General features: G+C 37.6%; 1 protein-coding gene across 1 annotated transcript; it reads left to right on the top strand.

Moving 5' to 3' along the window:
• Window positions 1-1,214: 1,214 nt before the first annotated feature.
• On the top strand, window positions 1,215-25,933 carry c27h16orf87 (chromosome 27 C16orf87 homolog). Its single transcript, XM_060911249.1, has 4 exons — window positions 1,215-1,513; window positions 4,264-4,342; window positions 21,370-21,549; window positions 23,985-25,933. The coding sequence occupies exons 1-4, from the start codon at window positions 1,448-1,450 to the stop codon at window positions 24,101-24,103; spliced, it is 444 nt and encodes a 147-aa protein (XP_060767232.1). The 5' UTR covers window positions 1,215-1,447; the 3' UTR covers window positions 24,104-25,933.
• Window positions 25,934-26,618: the final 685 nt, after the last annotated feature.

Here is a 26,618-nt window from a genome sequence, read left to right as displayed (position 1 = left end):
TTTTAAAATAATGGGTCTTTAAATAATATACTACATAAGTCTATTTACAGAATACACAGTATTGTGAGGAGTGATGATGAGGATGAGTGTTAATGAGGATTAGGCATGAAGAGAAACACAGATTTGAATTCAGACATGAAATAAATGACTGTGTACTAATTACAGACAGACATCTGGATAAAGGTCATTGCTTATTAAATGATTTCTCTGACATGCTTTTGTAAATTGGATTATATTGCATGGCAGTAAAGATTGTAAACTTGATAGAACACTTCTCACAGACTGCCCTTGCTTCTTCTGTTTGGTTTTGTTTTTGAGGTTTGGAGAGCCATCCATCCTGTCTCGAGCAGCAGGACAGAATTGGAATAAAGTGTGTGTTTGGGAATGGGTTTATTTCTTTATGACAGGAGACATTTGGCTAGTTCCAGGTGATGAAAATTAAATTTATAATAGTATTATTAGATCATTTATTTGCTTTTTTCCCCCATAAAAATAAAAGCTGAAGTTCTTAAGCAGATCTCTTTTTTTTTTGCATTTTTATTTAAAGCACAGAAACTGGCAGAACATTTCTTTTCTCTTTACAAAGTTACTGAGGTTAAGGCTGGGGTTTGGAGGTTAGATGATTTAGCTCTGTTAATATACAAGTCAATGGAAAAATTCCACACTGTGTGTGTGCGTGTGTGTGTGTGTGTGTGTGTTGGGGGATGGGCTGGGAAAAAAAAGATCCTTTGACCTTAGTTTCAGCCAGCAATATTAGAAAAGTGGTTATTTCTATACAATTGATTAAAAAATATATAGAATTTTTTTAAAAAATGACGTGATTAGATTAGAATATCTTATTTTATTTTTTAAACAAAATGTCATACCTATGTATAAAACACATTTGTTTACTGTTCTCCAAAACATTCCTTACACTGTCTTTCATATTTATTTAAAAAATGCGATTTAATACAGAAATTATATATATATATATATATATATATATATATATATATATATATATATATATATAATGTGTGTGTATGTGTATATATATAGGTAATACAAGAAATGTAAATAATCATATAGGTTTCATTGTTTCCTGGGTCACGTGACCCGGTAGCACCGGACCGCGCATGCGCAGTGTGGATCCTATAGAGACAGAGGAAATATCAACAGCATGTTCATGGTTACTGTATCTTTTTTTAGCCGCACTGCGCATGTGCAGTGTGAATAATGTGGAAAATGAGCTGTAGCCTTTTTTCTTTCAGGGTTTCGGGCTGATTGATGGTGTGTGTGTGTGTGTGTGAATGCGCGCGCACGCACGCGCATGTGTGTGTGTGAGTGTGTGTAAGTGTGAGAGGGAGAGAGAGAGAGAGAGAGAGAGAAGTGTCTGATATTACAGGCAGGGAGCGACTTGGTTATTCCGTCCTCCGCATTTTGGACTTGTGTTTTTCAACTAAAAATAATGTCCGCCAATAAAGTGAAGAAAGTGAAAATGGCTACTAAATCGTGTCCGGAATGTGACCAACAGGTGAGTGTTGATTTTATAGCTGATGATCTGAATATGATTTGATCTGGAAGTGTTCCTGCTGTGGAGAGGAAGTTTGTCCATGCTCAAGTTGCTGCTTTTATTATCCAGCAGTGGGGATTGTTTTATTGGCTCTTTCAGTGTGTAGCATGAAAAAACAAAACAAATCAGAAAAAGTTCAGGAAGGAAAAGAAGCATGGCTCTTAACGATTTCAGCCCTGATTTGATACAAATGTGCTCTTATATCACCATATTTAAACAAACAAATAAATAAATAAGCTATTAGCACGCGTGAGAGAGAGAGAGAGAGAGAGAGAGAGATGTATAATATTCCAGCTGGAGTCTTCCTGTTCATGGAAATCTGAAATATTGACTCTTTTGTATGATCTCGGAAATAAGAATAATGTGGCTTTAGAAAGGTACTGCAGTGGAAACATGGTGCATATTTACAGCTATTGTGCGATTCATTAAGTCATTTAAGATACATTTCTGATTTCTGAAATCATTATCTATATCTATATCTATCTATCTATTCTACACTGTCAGAAACAGAGGTACGGTACAGTACAGTCAGAGTCCATTTCTGTCCCCCAAGGTGCAATCTGGTACACTAATGCACCCCCTAGGGCTCATTATTGGACTTCCAGGTCACTATGTGTGTCTTAGGGCCAAAAAATGACCAAGCAAAGGGTACAAATAAGTACCTTAGAGAGTCCTGGCCCAGTAACGAGCCGCTGTAACCCTAAAGGTACAGTAATGCACTTTATTTTCTGAGAGTGTAATGGTCCTCATTTCAGAACATGATCATTTTTATGGATTCATTTCATTCATTGTGTGTCTGATTGATCGATTATACCAATTTATCATGTCTGTAATATTATATCATTATGCAAAAGTCCTAAAAATATACAAGTCATCCAATAAAAATCTGACAAAGTTCGTCATAAAAAAATATCGGGCGCTTGAGTCAGTACGAAAACATTTTTCCGAACATTAGTTTTCCAGAAGAAGATTAAATGTTTGAGAAAAATGTTTGCTTGTCAGTAAAGAAAGCGGCATATTACACAAGAAACACTTTTCACACAAACGTCATAACAAAGGCTGCTGCTGCAAAAGTAAGGAGCAAGTGTGACCGTCAAAATGTCCGTTAGAACTGTGGCTGGTTCTGTAAGATACTCAGTAAAACTGTACATATTATACCTGAGACTGCTGCTTTTGTCACACTAAATATAGTCTTTTTTCCGTTTATTACAGTTTACTGCTCTTTATAATATTTTTCTTCACGTACAAACGTTTAATTTCATTATTTCTGAAGGCATCTTTGCTCTCCAGCATTTATTTGTATGTGCCTGAGACTTTTGCACAGAACTGCACACTTTCAACTCTAATGTGTTGTGTGTTCATCTGACTCATTTCCTTTTTAACCCCCCCCATACACACACACATCTCATATTACCTCTAATTTAATTTCAAGCTCTTCTATGTCCTACGTTCATATCATTTCTGCTAAGAACTCATCATCAGCATGGAGTTTCCTGCTTGTCAAGGCCAAGGCCACATTATTGGGTTTGTGCAGGGCAGGATGCCCAGATCATGGGCCACTTCTCATCGTTTACTTTTCACTGCTTTCAAATTTCACGTTGACTTATTTAAAAAAAAAAGGAGCAGTTTTATTCTTTTAAATTGGTCTGGTGAGGAAAATTTAACACCTGGTTTTGAAATCACAGTCCATGGTATCAGGACATTTTAAGCCAGTAAGAAGAAGAAGAAGGAATAAAAAGCTCAATATTTTTCCGTTTCTACATTGTGGCAGAAAATTCAGTGCTCTAATGTTTACTGGTATTATGTGTTTATTGAAACATAAGCGATAGAGCAGACAAATCGTGCAGTGATAAGTAATCCCTGTTTGCCTGTCTGTAGCTTCATTTGAATTTTAAATGAGTTTTATAATCAATTGGTATTCAAAACAACCTAGAAAAAAAAAGACCACAGTCTTCCATTATGATGTACAATTATTAACTGATTATGTTCAAGACAGAAATCAAGTCAATTTCATAGCAATAACATTTCAGTCTTAAGGCCTGAATCAAATATATGAATTTAAGCTTCTTGGAGCAATCAGTATGCATGCAAATCAAAACACAAAACGGTGTGATGAATGTCAGGTTATTATACGATCATATCATATATATAAAAACCCAGAGCGTTCAGAAACACTGAAATTAAGATGACTTAGAACAACAACAGGATGTGATGAGTTGCAGGAGCTTGGCCTTTTAAACGTTGTATAATTTTTGCACAGAAGTAGTTCTGGATTAGTCAGTGTTGTTTTTAATGCATGTCATTTTCACTGTGCTTGGAAAGGTGGCGTGTGTGTGTGTGTGTGTGTGTGTGGTAGAAGGTGCTAATGATAAGATAAGATAAGAAGACCTTTATTATCCCACAATGGGGAAATTTCCTGTTTGCAGCAGCACAGTGGAGAGTAGGATGTTCTTTCCATTACAATCCACACACCAAAATCATCACGATGAATAATTAAACAGGTGCAAAGGTTGACGTGACACCGTTAATAATCAAGATCAGGGTAAATATCCGTCCTTGAACTGATGTGATACTGTTATCTTGTTAGTGTTATGCAATCAGGACATCAAAGCATTCGAGTGTGTTATAAACAGTGTAAACAGCATTGTTTCATATACATATATATATATATATGTTTGTGTGTGTGTGTGTCCCCTTCCTTGGTTAATTAGATCCCTGTGGCCTGTAAGTCGTGCCCTTGTGGTTATGTCTTCATCAGCCGAAAGCTGCTCAGAGAGCCGCCTGCTATAGGTAACGCCTTTCAATGTTCATTTCTTTAAAAAAAAAAAAAAAAGACAAATTGAGCAATGCTATACTGGTGCACGTCACACATTCGTTTTTAATTTAAATTCGGGTTGTGTTGTTCAAGAAGCTTTTTATGGGAACCATAATCACGGGTTGTAGTCTGAAATATTGGCCTGTGTACTATATAAATGGTTACTATTTAAAAAAAAATCCATTTAGTAGATATTTTGTGCCAAAAGGCATGACTTGTTTTCAATTAAATTGTAATTTAATATAATAAGGGATACGGAATGCTTTTTTTCTCCCACTTGTGTGGTCTTAGTATTTGTTTAAAACATTCATCACATTTACAGCGAAGGAACAGTTTGGTCAAAAACGAAACGCATATATAATTTCCCTCGCATCTCAAATACAGCACTGAGGTTAACGTTACTAAGACGTAGGAAAATGCGTATAGCCTCCATTTTATCATCGTGTCTCGGTTGTTAGACGGTAATATAGACTCAGACAGATTTGTGGTGATTTCTGATAGTGTATGACGCCGATACACTGTTTTTTTGTCAATATACACAAAAATAAATACATCTGCAGAGTTAAAATCAGTGTAGGATCTGAATCACCTTCCTCCATAGCTCACAGTTTGGTTCGAGACCTAGGAGGCGTGGCCTAAAGTAGGGAGTTGGAAATTAGACGTTGGGTTTAATTTGTGTATTCACTGAGTCAAGCTGGTTGAGTGTGTGATTTTAGTTAGATATGCAGTTTTTATTTGATTTATAACTCCAGTATAAAACTACAGATTTTAATTAAATATACTCAAGCTTTTAGTCTACTTTTTGGTCAAAGGGAAAATCCGTGTAGCTGATCTCTTCCTTTAATCTGAAACTTAACCTCCAAGTGCATATCAATCAACATTAGAGTTATAACGTGAGTTAATTATTTTTTCCTCTCCCCAATTAAACGTAGTCGTTCTCAGAAATAATGGCTCAGCTGTTATGTTAAAGGTTAAAAATAAATTGCAGTTTAATACACAGGTGAGTAGCAGCGCAGGTGTTGTGCCTCTCCCACTTTTCTGAGTTGCTTTAATCTGCACTGAAACGCTTCACAGGAAGTTTAAACTATGAATCATTTGAAGCCTCTTTTCAAATGCAGTTTCAAATGCTAACTAATAAGAACAAAAAAACCTTTTGTTTATACCAAAAAGCTGTCATTAAAGAAACCTTTTATTCATATATGATCTAAGGAATATATCCTTAACTTTTGATTTTAATTATATCTAAATCATTCCAAAATAAAAATTTCCTTCCTGAACAGATCTGTGTAGGTGTGTCAGATTGTGAAATGATTGACAGAGACGTCTTCAAGGCATCTCCTCGTCATAGATCGAGTACCAGGAAGACGTGTAGATCGAGTACAGCTCTTTGTTTGATGACATCATGCATATTTTTGATTTGATTTTACAACTCAATAACATTGCATTGGTCTGTTTTGGACACATTTTGAGAAGGAAATCAGGGAAGATTGCAGTTGGTTTGTTGACCACATGGAAAATATTCCAACTCTAAGCAGTTTTGCATACAATCAGGAACAAGACAGGCGAGAGTGCAGGAAATATGTCACTTTAGTCGCTGTGGTTTGGGCAAAAGTGCACATATTCTTCACTTTGACTACACAAACGTGTCTGAATGTCTCAGTTTCTACAGTAGGCACGATTGTTGTGATGATCCACATCTCAAATCAAAGACTCTCTGTACATTCAGAAATATGTACTAATCTTGAAAATCTGAACGACTTGTACTCAAAACAGAGCTTTCAGTAGGTTTAAGAAACCCAAAGAAATAAGTTTAAGTAGGTTTAAGGTTTCTAAAATGCAACACACTAACTCTTCTCATCTCATTATCTGTAGCCGCTTTATCCTGTTCTACAGGGTCGCAGGCAAGCTGGAGCCTATCCCAGCTGACTACGGGCGAAAGGCGGGGTACACCCTGGACAAGTCGCCAGGTCATCACAGGGCTGACACATAGACACAGACAACCGTTCACACTCACATTCACACCTACGCTCAATTTAGAGTCACCAGTTAACCTAACCTGCATGTCTTTGGACTGTGGGGGAAACCGGAGCACCCGGAGGAAACCCACGCGGACAACATGCAAACTCCGCACAGAAAGGCCCTCGCCGGACACGGGGCTCGAACCCGGACCTTCTTGCTGTGAGGCGACAGCGCTAACCACTACACCCCCGTGCCACCCCAACACACTAACTCTAATAGGAAAATCACGAACCTAGAAAATTGAGTGCAATTTGAGACACAATATTAGTTTGTTTATTTAGTTGTACACACAGTGTCACATGGTGCAATACTGCATAAATTTCTGAAGACATGCACAAGAAATGCGTCAAATGGCAGCAGGATGCACGCGGTGGCCATCTTGCGTACACATTTAACAGGAAGTACAGTATAAATCAGCCTTAAAAGGGACACAGACCAAAGCAGATTGCTAATTCTGATTATTCTATCCACATTCACTGGATATGAGCAACCATGCGCGCTGATTGGCTACTACACCACTAGGCTATCAGCTCATATACCGTGAGTAGAGAAAAACAAAATGGTGGCGCATGTTGCTGAACCAACCAAGGATGAAATAAAAACTACTTGAAAACAAAACCTGAAAAAATGATAAAGTATTTAAAAGAAACAGAAATAGCTCAAAGAATATATCCCCCCTCCCCAGTAGTGCCTGTTTCATACTCCAGCCCAGTAGGTGGTGGTAATGCACCTTTAAGTTGGTTTACCAACTGCCAAAAAAAAAACTAAAGAAGAAAACCCCCAAAAATGCAAAAAAAACCCCCAATGAAATATAGAATGAAAGTATTTGATGGTAAGAACGTATGTTTTTTTAATTTTTCAATAATTATTATTGCATTTTTCACAAATTGCTCCTGTCATTTTGCCGGTTTGTTTACATTTTAAGCAGAAATTATTTTGTCGGACATTGTGTATAAAGTTTGTATTTATCGAATTTGCAAAAAAAAAAATGCTCTGTTTCTCAAAATCCAGTGAATTTGGGTAGAATAGAACTGTTATTCCACTCAATCTCGTCATACATGGAATATAGCCAACTCGGTGCTACGCGCCTCGTCGGCTATCAGCTCATGTACGACTCGATTTCATAGAATAGCTGTTAATTGGTACTTGGAAGCATCGGGTCGCACCTCGATGAACAGCCTTAGCTCTAAGGTTCAAACATGGACAATCTTAGCTCTATTAAATTTGCCATGTTGAATTATTATTTTTCAGCTTTAAATAATTATGATTGCAACAATCTTCGCACTTTTAAATCTATATGTCTGAAATGTAATTCAGTCCATCATCTTGCACGTCCTGTCTTATGTTGTTGGTAGACTACTGTTTACAATATATAGGTAATCAATCAATTAATTAATTAATTAATAAAAATACCTTGGGCCCACGGTAATTGGCTAACACTATTGTGGTTACCCTGCCATACATACTGTATATCTATTTTTTTTTTAACTTGTAAAAATTTTCATTACTTATTTTATAAATTTTAGTTTTGATGGCGAAGCTAATGAAATAAAATAAGTAAACCTCAACCAAATAATGTCCTGCCCACTTTGTATTATTCTGAAGAAACCTGCAGGAAAAAGAAAATTCATAAATAACTAAAAGAACAATATTCTTTCTTTTGCAGTCAGTGATAAATTCACTACAGGAGCTACAGATAAAAGTAATTTGGTTATGAAATTTAAAATAATTATGAAAACATATTGACCAAAGTGCACTTTTTACAAGACTTCTAAAGGATAATAAACTTTAAGTTTAAGATTTCAGACAATTCAAGAGGATATTGTTTACATTTTATATATATTGTTTTTATATTCATGTATATTATTGTATATTAATATTCACCACACATTTGTATTGCAAATTATTATCCAGATATCATCATTAGCTGATATCACAGGGTGTGTGTGTGTGTAATTTTGTATTATGATTTAATCATGACACTATATTTTAAGTGTCATTGCGTACACTTAACTTCCTGTTTATTTTACAGCATTTTATTTTAGATTTTTACTTTATATTAGAAATTCCAACATGGGGGGGGAGAAAAAGGATGATGTAGTTGATTATTCAGAATGTTGTCAAATCAGTGTGTTAATACTGAAATAACAGGGATTTAGGAGTAGAAATTAAAGTAGTAGTGTTGTTGTTGTTGATAATTTATTTTAAAATGACAAAAAAAAAGTCTTTTCACTTGGACGTCTCCATGAATCAAAACAAGTCCAGTCACTTTAACAACGTGTCGCTTTGAAACGATACATAAAAACTCAATTAGACTTTAAATTAAGCAAAATGGCATTGCGCTATGTGACCTAATGAGTTGTTAAACTATATAAATCATAAGGAGCTCGTTATTTTAAAAAAAAAGTGTATATATATCTTTTAAAAAAATCTGTTCATTCATGATTCCATCGAGTTAATAGTGCCATGTTGGAATGTGTGTACGGAATGAATGGTGTGTAAATGGGTGTAAATTGGACGTTTCCTGGTCAAGCGGAGTAAGTGCAGGATTTCGAGCGTCTCCGCAGTGCTGGACTGACTTCTTACTGTTCACTTGAGCGAGTAACGTTGAGTGGAAAAGGGGGGAAGGGCGCACTAATTCACTAATTCCTGCCTGAAAATGCTCCCTTCCCTTCCTCACTCCCTCCTCCCCTACAGCGCCGAGCATTTAGGCCTCACGAGCCTCATTAACTTCATTATGGCTTTATAAAAAATGGGAACTCTGTCCTTGCTGGCTCGTCACGATCAACTTTAGCTGATTAGTGAGATGTGAATCTTTATATGTTTGCAGCTTTAATTAACTATTCAAAATGGATGATGTTAAGCTGTGTCTAGCTGTTTAAATGTAGAAATATTGTTTCCAGGAAAGAATGCACTGGCTGACAGTATTTATTTTTTACACTGCAGCTATAACCGTGCATTATGTAAAGGATAATGTACATCATGCTGGTCGTTACTGAGAAATAAACCCAGACTGGTGATGCAGGATCTTGAATCACCCTGAAGGGGTTTATTTCACAGTAATGACCAGCATGATGTACATTATCCCGCTTATTACAAAGCAACTTGACACAAATTATTGATTTTAAAAATGATTTTATTGCTTCGGCTAATGGCATGGTCCATCGCAACAAGCTTTTACAGAGAAATAAGACTGTACAATGCCATCATTGACCAATCAGAGTCGAGTATTCAAATGAGCCGTGTAACAAATAGAGACATCTCGCATACTGATCGCATAGTTATTTTTACTTTACGTAGTAAATGTAAATTACTAATTAGTAGGGCTGTAACGATACACCCAACTCACGATTCGATTCGTATCGCGATTTTTGACCCACGATTCGATACACCCACGATTTTTTTAAAATGTATTTTTAAAGTAGTAAATTTGACTTATTAACATTTACTTACTTACATTAACTATTTAATAACAAATAATTCAGACCACTGCAGAGAATGAGTAATATGTATGCAAAAATGAACAAATGTATATCCAAAGATTGTTTTATTTCTCAAAATAATACTGTTGAGCTGGAAGCTCTGTTTTTTTCGGTTCTGAAAAAGTAATTTTTCCAAATCGTGTAAATCCGTTAAGATTTTTTTTGGGGGGTGTGGCTCTCTCACTGTCTCACTCTCATAGGGCCAATGATTTTCTGTGATCGCGGAAAACAGATGGAAATTACGGAATTTTTATAGTGAAACATTGCTCGCGTGTCAAAATGTAACTACCGCAGAAGGCTTCCGCCCAAGCAGACATGCCTTCAGTGTTGCCAGATATTGCTACCGTTTTCCACCCCCAAAATATGTTCAAAACCAGCCAAAAAGCACCTAAACCCACCCAATCTGGCAACACTGCATGCCTTTCCGGTCAAGTGATTGTGATTGGCTTGTGGCACACCTAGCCAGCCAATGAGCTGCTTGTTTACAGATTCGCTCCCCGCGTCGCAACCAGAATGCCGACCGCTTAAAAGAAATGAATGCTCTGCCAGTGGCGAGTGTGGACGTTGCGTGACTCGCAGAAGATTGTCGCAGGTCGGCGAAAAAACGACTTACTAATAGATATAAAAAATAAAAATAATTTAAGTAAGTTTAAAATGTAATTTAAATAAAAAGTAAAGTATTCATAAATTGAAGTTTGGAAGCACCTCTGTTTTTGGGCTGAGGAGAAGTTTGAAAGGGTGTACCGCGATTCTGCCTTCTTGTATCGCGACACGGATCGTGGCTCTGCGTATCGCGATTTCGATACGCATATTGTTACAGCCCTACTAATTAGTAAATGCGTTTTAAAAAGGTCTTACCATGAAGGTTGAAATTATTTCGTGAACACTTAGTGTTTATTTTAGCAATGGTTATTTACTGTCAGACCCTGTGTCTGAAATCACTCCCTACTCACTATATTGTGGACTATATAGTGAGTTTGCCATTTTGCAGTGCTGTCCGAATGTATAGTGAGCATTATTACATCCTATATAGTGCACTCAAAGTATCCCACAATGCATCACGAAAAGTAGTGTACAACCGATAGTCGCTAACCAAACAATATATCCCATCATGCATTGTGGTCGTGCTGTAAGAAATCAAATCAAAAGCCTCAAATCTGATTTAATAAAAGGCAGCAGCAAAGAAGAAAGTATTCAGGCTTGATTTAAAAGAACTGAAAGATGCAGCAGACACAAAGTACTTTGTATTGATTAATGTGGGAAATACGCTCAGTATAATATGGATTCATCACAAAAATACATGCGTGTATTTATTATTTTGAAAACCCACCAGCCGACTGATCTGGCACGTTTTAATTGTGCGACAGTAATGACGTAAATACCAGTGTGACGGACTAGTATCCGAAAGCGTTTTATCATTTTATCAATGAGCTCACTATATAGTCCTCTATATAGTGATTCCCTATATAGTGAGTAGGGAATAGTGAACGAGTGAGTGATTTCGGACACAGGGAGGGTTATTGAACATTAGCATTAACAAAGCATGAACTTCAGCTTCAACATAACTTCACGCTCCGAAATGTTTTATGACCTTAGCCGTCTTCCATCAGTGTTAAACACACATCTCGGATGATGTCAAACATTCACCGGACGAGTCCCTGTGAATGAACCGTTACTATAGAAACAATAACGTATTCGAAAGAGCGCTTTAACATAAACCTGTGATTTGCAGCTGCTACATCATCACAGAACATCATCGGATTCATAAAAGAAAATCTAAAACTAGATAGAGACTGTGACTAAAGTCACAGTAATTTGTGCTAGCTGTTACAAACCGGGACATCTGGACACCATACCCTATAGATCTGGAACGGTAAGAGATAGAGAACGATGCCTCGGAAAAGTTGTGCCTTGCCGCCCTGAACAAAATTAAAAAAAAACAAAAACTGATTGAAAAAAATCATGAAAATTGACAGAGTTATAAGTGATTGACAGAATCCCATTTTTCATGCATCATTCTGGTTCGGTGATCCAGATCAGCACCAAAAGTCATAGCAACGTAATTCAGCCCAGAGGTATTCTTTATGTGAAATTTGGTGATGATTGGTTGAAAACTGACGGGGAAATAGCATCCTAAAAGACCTTAGGAGAATAATAAAAATAGTAATAAAAGAAGAATAGTAAAAATAATAAAGTAGAAAGATCCTGAGTGAGAGTAACAATCTGCTCCAGCACTGTTAGTGCAGATTAATAAATGATAAAGCAGCGTGTTTTGCCGTTCTTCATTCTTCTTCTCATTTTTTTAAAAAGTCAAATTTATTTGCATTATGATTTGATCTGAGGCTGGATCTTCACTCATGGTTGTATGATAGTAATGATTAAAAGATTAGCTCATGATTAATTGTCATGCACATAATTAAGTTTCATGGTTTAATTGTATTTCCTGTTCAGGTTATGCCACTTTGATACAATTCATCAACACTGAACATGCAAACATTCTGAGAAAATGCGTGTGTTCTTTTGTTCAGTCATTCATCGTTCATACCACTTTTTTTGTTACTTCTGTATAAAAAACAGATAGTTTCAGTCATCATTTCATCACAATTGTTCTGATTTTATCTAAAAAAAACTATGAATTTAATCACTATTTCTACGGGTGGGGGAAAAAAACAAAAAAATACTGAATAGTAAATAATTAACTAAAGTGTGAGTGTTGTGGAGCTTACTAACCAATCTAATGCGACTCTAAGGGAGTTATTTATTAAAGGATTAAAGGAGAATAAAGCCGCTCTGCAGAGAGATAAACGACTCTGAGTGAGCGCCTGGATTAACTCTGAACCATAAATATGTGGTGTGATGTTAGAATTAGAGTGAATTGGCTACGTTTATGTTATTATGAGTGTCTTTGTACAGTTGTGAAATATTTTTTCTTTTTTTATCAGCTTGGATCTGTCTGTCTTGACAGTTCACATTCATAACAGGAAGTGATGCAAATCTATCTTTAATGTGAACACGCCTGTCTGCTGAAACGCCCTGCATGTGCACATTGATTTCTTGGGCAATTTTTTTGAAAAATATTCAAGTCAGGTTTCTTGTAATTTTGCTTGAATTGAATCGATTCCCCAAATATTAACTAAATCCCAAATTTCCCTTTCCTTCCACTGAGTATAGTTACTTTGGTTGCTGTTCTTTGATGATGATGGCGATATGCACATTGGGAGAACGCAGACATTCCGACGTTCTCGTTCATGTCACATGACTACATATCGGATATGTATCTGATCTCGGACCACATAAGAAAGTGGCTCAGGTCTAATTTCAGGGTTCTAACTAGGCCTTTTCAACGTATCGGGCCGCTACACAGTGTTTCCTTACTGCTACGCCCACAATATTACAGACACGCCTGGAAAAGTTGCCGCTGCACTAATAAAAAGACTTGCCAGTCTTGACAATGTGGTCTTTTGTTAAATTTTCTCTTGTTATCCCCACGCGGCGGCGAATGTTCTACATTTGGACATACTCCACTCCCCGTGAGTTTGACCTTTCAGTGTCATTCAAGGTCAAAGGTCATGGTGCCAAACGAAAACCCATATGGCACTTCCTATAAGTTGATAATGCAGGGATGTGATTTTTCCGCGAATTTGCGGAATTCCGCTTTTTTCACCTCAAAACTTGAAGAAAAATTTTTTTTCCGATTTTCCCTCATCCACATTCGTATCCTATTCGTTCCGACTTTGTTTGAAAGATGGCAGCCTCGGATTTGCATCTTTACGTCTCGATCACGGAGGCTGCCATCTTTCAACTCTTTGTTTGAAGCGAGCTTGCGTACAGCTATCTAACAAGCGCGTTCATTGGTTGTTACAGAGCGATGAGCCAATCACGTACCTTGTTTCATCTCAGTGACGTAATTGCGTAAATGACGTAATTACGTCAATGAGATGAAACGAGGTATGTGATTGGCTCATCGCTCTGTAACAACCAATGAACGCGCTTGTTAGATAGCTGTACGTAAGCTCGCTTCAAACAAAGAGTTGAAAGATGGCAGCCTCCGTGATCGAGCGTAAAGATGCAAATCGAGTTAAAGAAATCGACAGAATAGTGAAAAAAAAGTTCCGCTGGGAATGGTTGGAGAAAAACCGCGGCTCGCCTCGGGGCGAATTACGTCACAAGGCGCGGGGCTAGCGGGCCCTGCTCGCGCTGGTTCTTTGGGGTGTGTGTGAGAGAGAGAGAGAGAGAGAGAGAGAGAGAGAGTGTGTGAGAGAGAGAGAGAGAGAGAGAGTGTGTGAGTGAGAGTGTGTGAGCGAGCGAGATTGTGTATGTGTGAGAGCGAGCGAGAGTGTGTGTGTGAGAGTGAGCGAGTGTGTGTGTGTCAGAGTTGCATGTTGACCATTAAATTGGCTTGAATTTGTTAATCATGACAAGTTTTTTCTTGTGTGTTTGATTGCCATTTTAGTACAGTTTTTAAGTCAGAAAACCCCAGAGCCCAGGAGCATCGGGGGGCTTCCCCCCTTGTCCCCCCACCAGGCCACTGCCCTGGACCAGCTGGGGGCCTGTGGCCCCCAGACCCCCGGCTAAAATTTTCAGATAATTTCACCAGCCCCAAATCACATCCCTGTAATGGTAAATATCTGTCTACCATCAACCGTTTTTAGGTTACAGCCCTCTGAAAATCCGTGACCTTGAGTTTGACCTTTCAAGGTCACTCAAGGTCAAAGATCATGGTGACAAATGAAAGGCCATATGGGAGTTCCTTTATGCTCATAATAGTAAACATTTGTCTACCGGCAACCATTTTTGAGTTATAATGGAAAATGTTATTTTGACCAAAAGGTTGACCACACAAACAAACAAATCGCACTGATGATGATACCTTGCCCCGCTTACTCCGTTGTGGGCGAGGTAAAAAAAACAACTACAAAGCTAAAGCAGTTAAATAATAGGAAAAAAATACATGATGATGATGATGAAAAATACAACTTGTACAAAACTGCAGCTTTGATTATTCAGTCAGACAAAATATTCAGATCCACAAAAATCACTTCCAGTGCAAATATAATGAAGTAAAATAAAAGTCTCTTAATATGTAAACATTTCCAGTTCCGAAATATTCTAAATGCAATTCCAGTCTTTTCCATTTCTTACAGGATTGGATGAAATGATTGGATGCTTTTTTCTTTTTTTTTTAATTTACTTTTATTTTATTTATTAATTTTTTTGATATCTGATCTACATTTTTTGGCTGGCTTTCAATCTTGGGTATCAGATTAATGGCATATTTTAATACATAATGCTAAAAATTATCTATATAAAAATATGGTATTGTATGGATAGATGGAGATAGAGATGCCTTATTTGATTAAAAGATTTGATATCGTGAGGTTTTTCCATGATGCACGATGAAATTGGAGTATAAGAATCCCAAAAACACTTCTCCAGTCTGTATTTCACATTAACGTGTTTACTGTAGCAGCATATTTCTGGTGTTTGAGTGTGTAACCGCTGGCTGACGCTCACTTCGGCTCACAGTTATGAGTGGAATGTTAAACACAGGCCTCTTTGTACCACAGCTTTAAACTCCAATCAGCTGCATAATAAATTCAGCTCTTTATTTTGCATAACACAGTCCAGATCGTGAGTTCTACTGAAATCCCGCTACAGCAGAAGTTTGACTTCACATGATGAGTGAAGGTTTTTATTTTTTTTCCCTCTGCAAGAGAGGAAGTGTGTTCAGAGAGATTTTTTTTCGTTTGAGTGCTCAGGTTTCAAGTTAGCTGCTTGTTCTCTAAGCAGGATGGACTATTTATACTGAGCTTATGCTAAGAATAACTGCTCGATTTTCAAATGGGTCAGGATTTTATTTAGGCTGACCGGCCCTCACTCGGTTTGAGAGTGTAAAGCAGGATTTTATTCATGTTTTCAATTGGATTTGGAAATGATCTTTATGAATAAATATTTAATTTTTGATAAGGCTGATGGTTAAAGGGTGATGTGAGCACTGTATGCGTTTCATCAGGATTTTCACTGAGCCCCAGTCTGACACTGATGGAAAACAGTTTCGAGGAAGCAACGAATCAAACATGCTGCAGAACAGAGCCGTTCCTGTTAGGGCAGGTTATTGACAAGATCAGGATTCCTGCAGTATTGTGTAGAAACGGCACACTGCAGTGAAACAGGGAGGAAACGAGGCGCTGCCATATATAACACACTGACACGCATAAATAAAAATAAAAAAAAAACTGCCATCGTGATTATCTGTCCACACAGCGTTTCAAAATATGGGAGAAATAATAACATGAAATTCACAATATGCATCATACTATTTTGGTTTTCTGACCAAGTGGCAACCAAGGATCATATATATATATATATATATATATATACTACAAACTTCAACTGTCATCTAGGAGTGTATCTTGGAGCATTCGTGGCAGAGTCTACAACTCCTATGTTCGTAGCGCAATGCTATATGCCTGTGAGTGCTGGCCGATTAAAAAGGAGGATCTCAGGCGCCCGGAGCGTAGTGAAAGAGCTATGCTGCATTGGATGTGCCACATTAAGCCGGGTGTTAACACCAGTACCGAAGACCTTCGCCAGAAGTTGGGCCTGGCTGATCTACAGACGCCTTCGATGGTTTGGCCACGTCCATCGCAGCTCCCAAACCATCAAAGACATCACAAACCTGTAAGTGGCTGGGAAACGGAAGGAGGGTCACCCGAGAAAGTCATGGAAGGAGTTAGTGGTTGCCGATTTGAAGGACTGGGGCCTTTTGGCCAGTGACGCTCTAGATAGAGACTATTGGAGGAGGAGGCAACAAACTCACATGCACCGTCTGACGCACTAGTAGTGTTTCAAACAGACGTAAAAAGGATAAGAATATATATATATATATATATATATATATATATATAGCGCCCTCCACAATTATTGGCACCCTTGGTTAAGATGTGTTAAAAGCCTTAAAATAAATTAAATTTTTATTGCAGAAGCATAATCTCACACTGAAAATTGTAGAAAAATGTAACCCTTAACTCAAGTGAATTAAAAAAAAATAATAAGTCCCTGACTAAGAAATAATAATTTTTCATAAAATCACCTGTTCCACAATATTGGCACACATAACAATTCCTAGAAAATAAATGTAATTGACGCATTTCTGTCATTTCTACTGTAGTTTATAAAGTTGATCAGAGTATCTAAGAACCTTTAATTAGTAATTCATCACATCCTGTTTCCCTGGGGTATAAATATGATGTGACACAGAGGCCTATTTCTCTTATCCACTCTTCAACATGGGAAAGACAAGAGAACACACCATTCAAGTAAGGCAGATGTGTGTCGACCTTCATAAGTCAGGCAATGGCTACAAGAAAATAGCCACTCGCCTACACCTGCCCATATCTACAGTCAGAGGAATCATCAAGAAGTTTAAAACAACTGGAACAGTGGCAAACAAGCCTGGATGAGGATGCAAGTTTATCTTGCCACCACGCACAGTGAGGAGGATGGTAAGGGAAGTAAAAAGTTCTCCAAAGCTCACTGTTAGAGAATTGCATCAGAGTAGCATCTTGGGGTCACAAAGTCTCCATAACAACCATCAGGTGCTCTCTACATGCCAACAAGCTGTATGGGAGGCATGCACGGAAAAAAACTTTTCTCACGTACAAGCATAAACGTAAACATCTGGAGTTCGCTAAGCGGTACTGGGACTTCAACTGGGACCATGTGCTTTGGTCATATGAGACCAAGATAGAGCTTTTTGGCAACAAACACTCTAATACATCACAAAAGATGAGTATGCAGAAAAGCACCTCATGCCCACTGTGAAGTATGGGGGAGGATCGGTGATGCTGTGGGCCTGTTTCTCTTCCAAAGGCCCCGGGAACCTTGTTAGGGTGCACGGCATCATGAACTCTTTGAAATACCAGGACATTTTAAATCAAAATCTGGTGGCCTCTGCCCGAAAGCTGAAGATGGGTCGTCACTGGGTCTTTCAGCAAGATAATGACCCTAAACATGTGGCCAAATCTACACAAAAATGGTTCACCAGACACAAAATCAAGCTCCTCCCATGGCCATCTCAGTCCCCAGACCTCAACCCAATTGAAAACCTGTGGGGTGAGCTGAAGAGGAGAGTGCATAGGAGAGGACCCAGGACTCTGGATGATTTAGAGAGATTGTGCAAAGAGGAATGGTCGAAGATCCCTCTCTCTGTATTCTCCCATCTTGTGAAATGTTATAGGAGAAGATTAAGTGCTGCCTTGTTGGCAAAAGGGAGTTGTACAAAGGATTAGCATCAGGGGAGCCAATAATTGTGGCACATATGATTTCATGTAAAATAATTATTTCTTAATGTGGGATTTTTTTCCCCACTGAATAAATGCACTTGAATTAAAGGCTGGATTTTTCTCTTTTTTTGCATTATTGTCCTATATTATTTTTTAAAAAATGAATTTATTAGAAGCCTAAGAACATATCTTAACGAGGGATGCCAATAATTGTGGAGAGCGCTGTATATAAAACAGGGTTGCAGGCTTTCTCCTTGCAACCCTTCCATGCACACCATTTGTTGTTCAGTGTTCTCCTGATGGTGGACTCATGAACATTAACATTAGCCAATGTGAGAGAGGTCTTCAGTTGCTTAGAAGTAACCCTGGGGTCCTTTGTGACCTCGTCGACTATTACACGTCTTGCTCTTGGAGTGATCTTTGTTGGTTCACTACTCCTGGGGAGGGTAACAATGGTCTTGAATTTCCTACATTTGTACACAATCTGTCTGACTGTGGATTGGTGGAGTCCAAACTCTTTAGAGATGGTTTTGTAACCTTTTCCAGCCTGATGAGGATCAACAACGCTTTTTCTGAGGTCCTCAGAAATCTCCTTTGTTCGTGCCATGATACACTTCCACAAACATGTTTTGTGAAGATCAGACTTTGATAGATCCATCCATCCATTATCTGTAGCCGCTTATCCTGTTCTACAGGGTCGCAGGCAAGCTGGAGCCTATCCCAGCTGACTATGGGCGAGAGGCGGGGTACACGCTGGACAAGTCACCAGGTTATCGTTGATGGATCCCTGTTCTTTAAATAAAACAGGGTGCCCACTCACACCTGATTGTCATCCCACTGATTGAAAACACCTGACTCTAATTTCACCTTCAAATTAACTGCTAATCCTAGAGGTTCACATACTTTTGCCACTCACAGATATGTAATATTGGATCATTTTCCTCAATAAATAAATGACCAAGTATAATATTTTTGTCTCATTTGTTTAACTGGGTTCTCTTTATCTGCTTTTAGGACTTGTGTGAAAATCTGATGATGTTTTAGGTCATATTTATGCAGAAATGTAGAAATTCTAAAGGGTTCATAGTCATGAAAGTGTTCCGGATTTTCCCGGAATTCCGGATTTTTAGATTTTCCTCCGGGTTTTTTCCACTAATGACCCAGAAATCCGAATATTAGACAAAACTCTTGAAAATCTCCGGTTTTCCGAATGGAGAAATTTATTTTTCGGATTTTTCGCGTTCCTAGACGTGGCGTAATACTTCGCATCGTCCTTGCATGGGCGCAGTCCTTAAATAGCCCAAACATAGTTCATTGATTAAAGACAGGTGTTCTTTGTTAACGGCGCACGTGCCGGAGCTCGTTAGGCGCGCACGCCCAAGGTGCGCCTTCAGGTGCACGAGCTAAGGCGCGCAGGACTGACACCGTTCTGCGCAAGCGCAACACAATCGCACTAGAAAGCATGTTCAAGCTGCCAGTGTAGCTGCAGTCTTTTTAGTTGCGAATTACGAGTATTTTCTCTTGTGTTAATAATTCGCCAAGTCAAAACAAGCAAAACTTTCCTCCTTCTTTCGACGAGAAGAGAGGTAAGCAATTTATTTTATATATATATATATATATATATATATATATATATATATATATATATATATATATATATATATATAAAATATATATATTTTTTCCAATCAAAACTCAAAGTAGAGCAAAATTAATTATTTTTGAGGAAAATACTTTTAACTTTGGAAAAAATTCTCAGTCATTTTTCCTGTGTCTGCACTACTGCACATGCATATCAACCCATCTGCTCATCAGAAATAGAAGAAATATTTACACTTACTCTAGTTGATCTTCGGCCAGATCAGGTTGAAGTAAAAAAAAGCATCAGTGTCGCAGTTCTCAAGATTGAATTGGATCGCTGTCCTGAATCATCCAAAGCACATAAAATATGCATGCCATCTTGCAACAAGTTTTACCTCCAAATAGTATAGGTATTAACTCTGTCTGACAGATTTTATCCTGTTTACGGTGGGCGTTCCCACTGCAAAAGAGAAACCAATCAAAACCAAAAGAATGAAAGTGATTATCATGCCGTTACCATGTGAATAGTCTTTTGTGACTGCGTAATTTTGCACTCAGTGCTCCGACTCCAGTGTGACCGAGTAAGGTGACAAGTTTTATGTTTCATCTAATTTAGGTAGTTTTAAAAACTCTAATATTATTTGGCAGTGGGCACATAGGAAAGTATAAAGTTTCTGTCAATATGTTTATCATGCTTGTATGATAATAAACTTGCAAAGATATTTATCTCAATCCATGATCTACTCATTCTAAACCTATCGAGCTTCGCCGGAGAAGCTCTTGACTCCGGAGGGTTAAATGATGAAAGATTAAAACATTTAAATTTAACTTTTATTACACATCACACTATTGTATTTTCTATTATATATTTCAAATAAATTCATTTTAAATAAGAAAACAAATAAGACACAGAAAAAGAACCTAGTCTTTGTTAAAGATTTTTTTGGGGCTTTTTTCACCTTTATTATTGGATAGGACAGTGTAGAGACAGGAAATGAGCGGGAGAGAGAGACGGGGCGGGATCGGGAAATGACCTTGGGCCGGAATCGAACCCGAGTCCCCGGATTTATGGTATGGCGCCTTATCTACCTGAGCCATGATGCCCCCTTTTCAGGTCTTTATTTAAATAAACAAGTATTATTTACTCCTGTGAAAGTAAGACGAGCTGAAAATATTATGAGTCATTGGCTGAATTTGAAATAAATTTGTTGTTGGTTTTTTTTCTTTTTAAGTGTTGAGTGCACTACATTCTACAGCGCCCCGGGGTTATACCCTTTGTCGTGAGTATGTCAAGGGACCAGGAAGCCATTTTGTGTTTGACTTGAAGGTTGTGGTTGTGGTTTTTTTTGTTTGTTTGTTTGTTTTTTTAAGGTTGGTTAAGAGTAAGAAATATTAAGTTGTGTGAATAAATATGAGTGAAAGCATTTTTGTGGATAAATGCAGGAAAATTTAAGTTAAAACAAGGAACTGCATAATAATTGATTAATAATTGTAATGTCGCCTTTTAAAGCAGGCAGAAATCACATAATACAAAAGGGAATGATATAAAGTAAATAATAATAAAACAAAATGAATGAGTTTAATTTTATTCCCCTCTCTCTCCCCTGATCCTGATTTCCTCCAATCTCCTATTAGACAAATCGGATGCGAAGAGAAGACGACCAGAAAGAATTAGAAGGGAGAAGATCAATTTAACGTCCACCAATGATATGGAGAACAGGAGGCGGTCCCGTTCCAACAGCCAATCAGATACCATCCGGAGAGGGCGGGGCAGGCCGAAGACTGTCAGCTTGAAGAAGCAGGAGGAGGAGAAAGGTGAGCTAGCTTCTGATGCTCCGGCTTATTTAACAAGAACTTGTGTTTAAAAAAAAAAACTTTATAAATATTCATGTTCTTGGCTGCTGATGACTGGAGGTCGGCATATCAGGTGAAAATTCAAATTCAATCCAAATAGCTTGAAACTGCTCTCACTGAATTCAGAATTAATTGCAGAACAACATACATCTCTCAGTCTTTCTTAAGCTTCCTCTTTTCCTCATCTCTTTCTCACTCACACAGTCTTGCTCTCTCAGTGCTTCATTCTTTCATTCTCTCTTCATCTCCCTCTTTGCTGCTCTCTCTCTCTCTCTCTCTGTGTTGGTGTCTCTCTCTCTCCATCTCACCGTCTTTTACTCTCTAAGACTCTTACTCTCTCCTACTGTCTCTCTTTCTCACGCTTTCTACTTTTCTTCACTTTTTCCTCCAACATATTCCTGATCAACTTCCTCTCTCTCTCTCTCTCTCTCTCTCTCTCTCTCTCTCTCTCTCAATGAATCCCTCTCTTTCTTATATACCATCATTCTGTCTATCTTACAGTCTTCCTCTCGGTCATTCTCTCTCTCGGTCTGTCTCTCTTAGTGTTTAATCTTCTCAGAGAAGTCTTGGGAATACATTTCTTTTATTGCGACTCTTTAATTTTTTAACATTCGATATGAAATGCACATCATTACACCCCCTGACAGTTTTTTTTTTTTAATAAACACTCGTGCTTTTAGATCCTCCTTATCTTCTTCCTCTTTTACTCTAAACACATTACTGAAACCACAGACGTAACAAGCAGCCTGATAACACAAACGACATGCTTTCTGTAACATTCAACAGCTCTCAAGAACTGTTCAATTGTCTCATACTATTGTTTTTTTTTCTTTAAAGTAAATCCTCCTGTTCAACTGGAAACTTTATCAGTTTCAGTATGTCCTGTGTTGTAAATATCAGTACTCACGAGGCCATTTATGGAAATGTGATTATGATTCATCTAGTTTTTTTTTGTGTGTGAGTGTGAAAGATTTTTTTTTCTTGAAATCCAGTCACTCATTTCTAGACATGACTATTTTTTAAAACACATTTCCAACATTGCAGTCGTTCTCTCCTGTCTGAGTCATTCAGTGTCGAGCGATTTAAATTTCTCAGTTTTAAACATCTTGGCTCAGCTGCAGAGTTTTATATACACGAAGAAAACATTAGTCATCTTTAGATTTGCTTTTCTTTATATTATTAATCTCACCTTCATTTGTGTTTCAAAATGTTTTCCTCTGATAAGCAAACGGAGCTTTCTGTTTTACAGCACTAAAATAGTGTTAAAGGATCTGTTTATTTTTATCTTGCACTCACACAGTCCAAAGATGATTCATTAGCACCATCGGTAAAGTTAGATTTTCTATTTAAAACACACTTTCAGTCAAAAATGGACTTGGAGGCGGGGCTAAGTACATGTCATCAAATAAGCGCCACAGATTTGGACCAATTATGTGTGACTTTAGAGGATGATAACGTGAAACCTGATTACTTTTAGTGCGCTGTAAGAGATCTAGATCGTTCATTTCGTTAATGATGATAAACAGATGGTTGTCATCATGGTAACATCATAGTTTGTCAGGCTTGGTTGCTGTTAAATAAATCAGTGAGAAAATAACAATGAGGCTCTGGTACTGAAATCCCTCTCGTGTCTAATATATGCTAATTTCATACCGGTTAACGAGCCGGATAGTTAAGTTAACTTCCGTTAAGCATTATATTACATATATATGATGGACATGTTGGTGCTTCTAATTTGCATATTCATGTATATTCATAGATCCTGGTGTTTGTAATGAAGGTGAACATGTAGAGATGGTGTTTCTCTGGCATTAAAACAAATTAAACAATTAATTGATATATAATGATCTAAATTATATATTCAGAGAGATTTTTAAAAAATAAGCCACAGGGAGGAACTTTATACTTTTTATTGTGACGCTTTCTTTTCCATCAATATTTAATGTTAGAATTGTAAAGTGCTGATTTTTTTTTTTTTGCGATATGTTATTTCTATTATTGATTGTTTAATGCTACTTTCACAATATTTACTTGGCTTATTTCATAAAAGTTCTTTCAGGAAAAAAGTGTAAAGAACTAAGAGTGGAATTATATAAAAAAAATTCTCAATATTAACAGGCTTCAGATGCAAAAAAAAAAAGACTTATTGTTCAGCGTCTCTTTTTTTATCATTTTAAAGGTATTTTAAAATTATTTCTTTTTATTTTAATGTTTTTAATTTTATTATATAATTATTTTAGTATTATTGTATTTTTTTCCTCATAATGCTGCTTTGGGGGAAAAAAGTAAAAAAAATAAAATAAAAAAAGGAATAGTGGAATTATAGAAAAATAATTCTTTCACTGTCTAATTCACCCCCCTTTTGTAGTGACCTCGTTCTCTTGTATGTTTTCCAGAAAAACAGGAGCGGGAGGTTGATATTTACGCCAACCTGTCAGACGAGAAGGCTTTCGTCTTCTCCGTGGCCTTAGCCGAGATTAACCGTAAGATCTTGGGCCAGAGACTGATCCTGTGAGGGGGCGGAGCTACACATGATTGCCAGGTGAAAGTTCAGGACTCGTATTGCATGACCCTCGGGGTGACGTGTGTATCCTGGAGGAAGGCGTGAAGTTGGGACTGATGAGCGTTTCGCTCAGGCGGCTGATGGTTTGTGGAGTTGCACGAGGATGAGGGGACGGTGACCGTGGCGATTCTTTAAATATTGTAAACATGGACATGTAGGAATCTTCTCTATTTATGTTTAAACAGATTTTATGGAATGTATTAAAAAAGGAGTGTTCTTTTTTCATTTATCCAAGTTGTGATTTATCATGATGCGCACATTCTCATTCCTGTCTCTCCTTTTTTTTTTAGCCATTTTGAAAAAAAAGGGGTTTTAGTCATGATGGGGAAAAAAAGGTATTAAAGGAGTAGGATAATGAGGCCACACATGATATTTACACATTTCAACCAGTTAAGACTTGAGATGTGATAAGTGTCTGAAGTTTGCTGCTCGTGCTTCGGCTTGATGCAGCTGACAGTGAAGGGAAGCTTACAGCTACCAGTTTATCATTGCCTTTTTTTTACATAACCATGACCGAATACATCCATATGAAGTATATATATTTAAAATAAACAAAAAACAAATTTGAACTATATTATTCTCAGCTGTCAATCTTTAGGCCACACCCCCTGCATGAGTCTAATTAAAGGAAGTAATTTGGGTTTGAAACAGAGCTGTAAAGGTTTTTAGCTCTGCCCCTTCCTTTTGTTTAATTTTTCTAAAGAAGTGTCAGTCAGTATGAGAAACCACATCAAGTCTGATGATTGAGACATGCAGTTGCACAACTGCTAAACTGGAGGCTATGTGTTTTCCTAATGTTAGCTATATTTAGCCAGTGCAAAGTTAAAGAAACAAATTTCACACACCAAACGTCTCAGCTATTAGTATTTTTTTCCCTCCTGAGCTTTCACTTTAACTATGAAATGCAACCAATGTGAAAGATTGAGATTGCTATAAAGGCCCTGTTTAATGAGCATTTCTGCTAATTTGGTTATGAGTGCTCAGCATGTCCCACTGGAGACAAGTGTGAACTTGATTGGAGATCCTCCAGAGATCTGCTTCTGTGTGTTCTCATTTTATTTTATTCCATGAAGCCAGAATATAGAACCTGGTGGAAATCATGAACAGCATTTATATTTTGGGATATAACATGAGATTGAGATTGGATTTTAGTGTTGGGCATGGAGTCCCAGAAGGTAACAACCAAAGAATGAAGCCTCAGGCTGGATGGAGGAAGCCCCTGCTTAGGCAGAACAAGCCCCACACCAGGCAGACAGAACCCCTGCTTAGGTGGAGGAAGCCCCAGACCGGATGGATGGAGTTTTAGTTCATCTTTCCTACTTTCTTTCACACTTGTGCCCAGCGTCAGGTTTGCTCTGCGTGTCGATCACTCGTTCATTATAAATGTTAATTTAAGGCGTAAACAGGGCCTGAGTGCAGGTGTTCTTCATCCAAGTCACAGATCTACACCTTTCCAAAGAGTGCTCCGTTTATCAGATGGCTGATGCTGTGTGTCTTCTCACACTGAGCTTGTTGTAAGCTGATCAACTACTTGTTTTTATTTATTTCCATGTCCCAGTGAGCCATTCTGCTTTGTAAATGCAATTGAGCAAAAAGAGGGCGGGAACTCTGAAGTTAATACTGGGGAACTTTGTTTTCTTTATTTATTGTTGCTTTTCCATTCTAATTTAAGTTCATCCTCTATTTTATGCCCTTTTTTTATTAACGTTTATGTCACAAATGGTTAAAGTGTACATGTGTAATAATCATGACTATATTAAACATCAGAGGGTAAGCATTCTTTGCAAGTCTCGCTGTTGTTAATTCTAACCATCTCTCCTCTGTGTGTGTGTGTTTTTCATCTACAGAAAAAATGGCTGCTCACATTTCAGTTAGTCCGTGTCCCTGTAGCTCAGCTATGAAAGCTCCACTTCCCTTTCTGTCTCACTCTGATATAAACCGTCATCTCTTTCTCACTCACAGGAACGTTACGACTGAAGCTTAGTCATATTAAAATGTTGCTGTCTGAGATATGACAGTACAGTTGAGTGAAAAGATTTGCATGCCCTTAGGACAAGATAGAAAAAAAATTTAATTTACGCTAAGATATTTGGTCTCTCCCAGTCTCGGTGTCTGTCATTTCCTTTATCTAGAGTCCTGTATAAAGAAGACAAATGTAACTTGTACCAAGATGTTTTGTTTGTGTGGTTTCACAGAACGCCTTTACAGGCTATGCTTACCGCTCTCCCAGTTCCCAGATCAGTCGAAGGAAGTCATTTGGAGTTTAAACAGCATTCAGATTTAAAATAATAATAATAATAATAATAATAATGACCAAGGTTGGGATTTAAACAGAATCTGTAATGATGCACTAGAAAGATACCATTTTGCTGAATAATATTGGCACAAGTCAACAAAAAGAAAAAAATGCATTTGTAATTTTTTTTATTCAGAGATTTTATTCATAGTGGATTTTTTTTTTCTTTTT

Source organism: Neoarius graeffei, chromosome 27, assembly GCF_027579695.1.
Source record: "Neoarius graeffei isolate fNeoGra1 chromosome 27, fNeoGra1.pri, whole genome shotgun sequence".
Classification (NCBI taxonomy): domain Eukaryota; kingdom Metazoa; phylum Chordata; class Actinopteri; order Siluriformes; family Ariidae; genus Neoarius; species Neoarius graeffei.
Note: the sequence above shows the minus strand (reverse complement) of the source record. Positions and strands in the feature narration are given on the sequence as shown.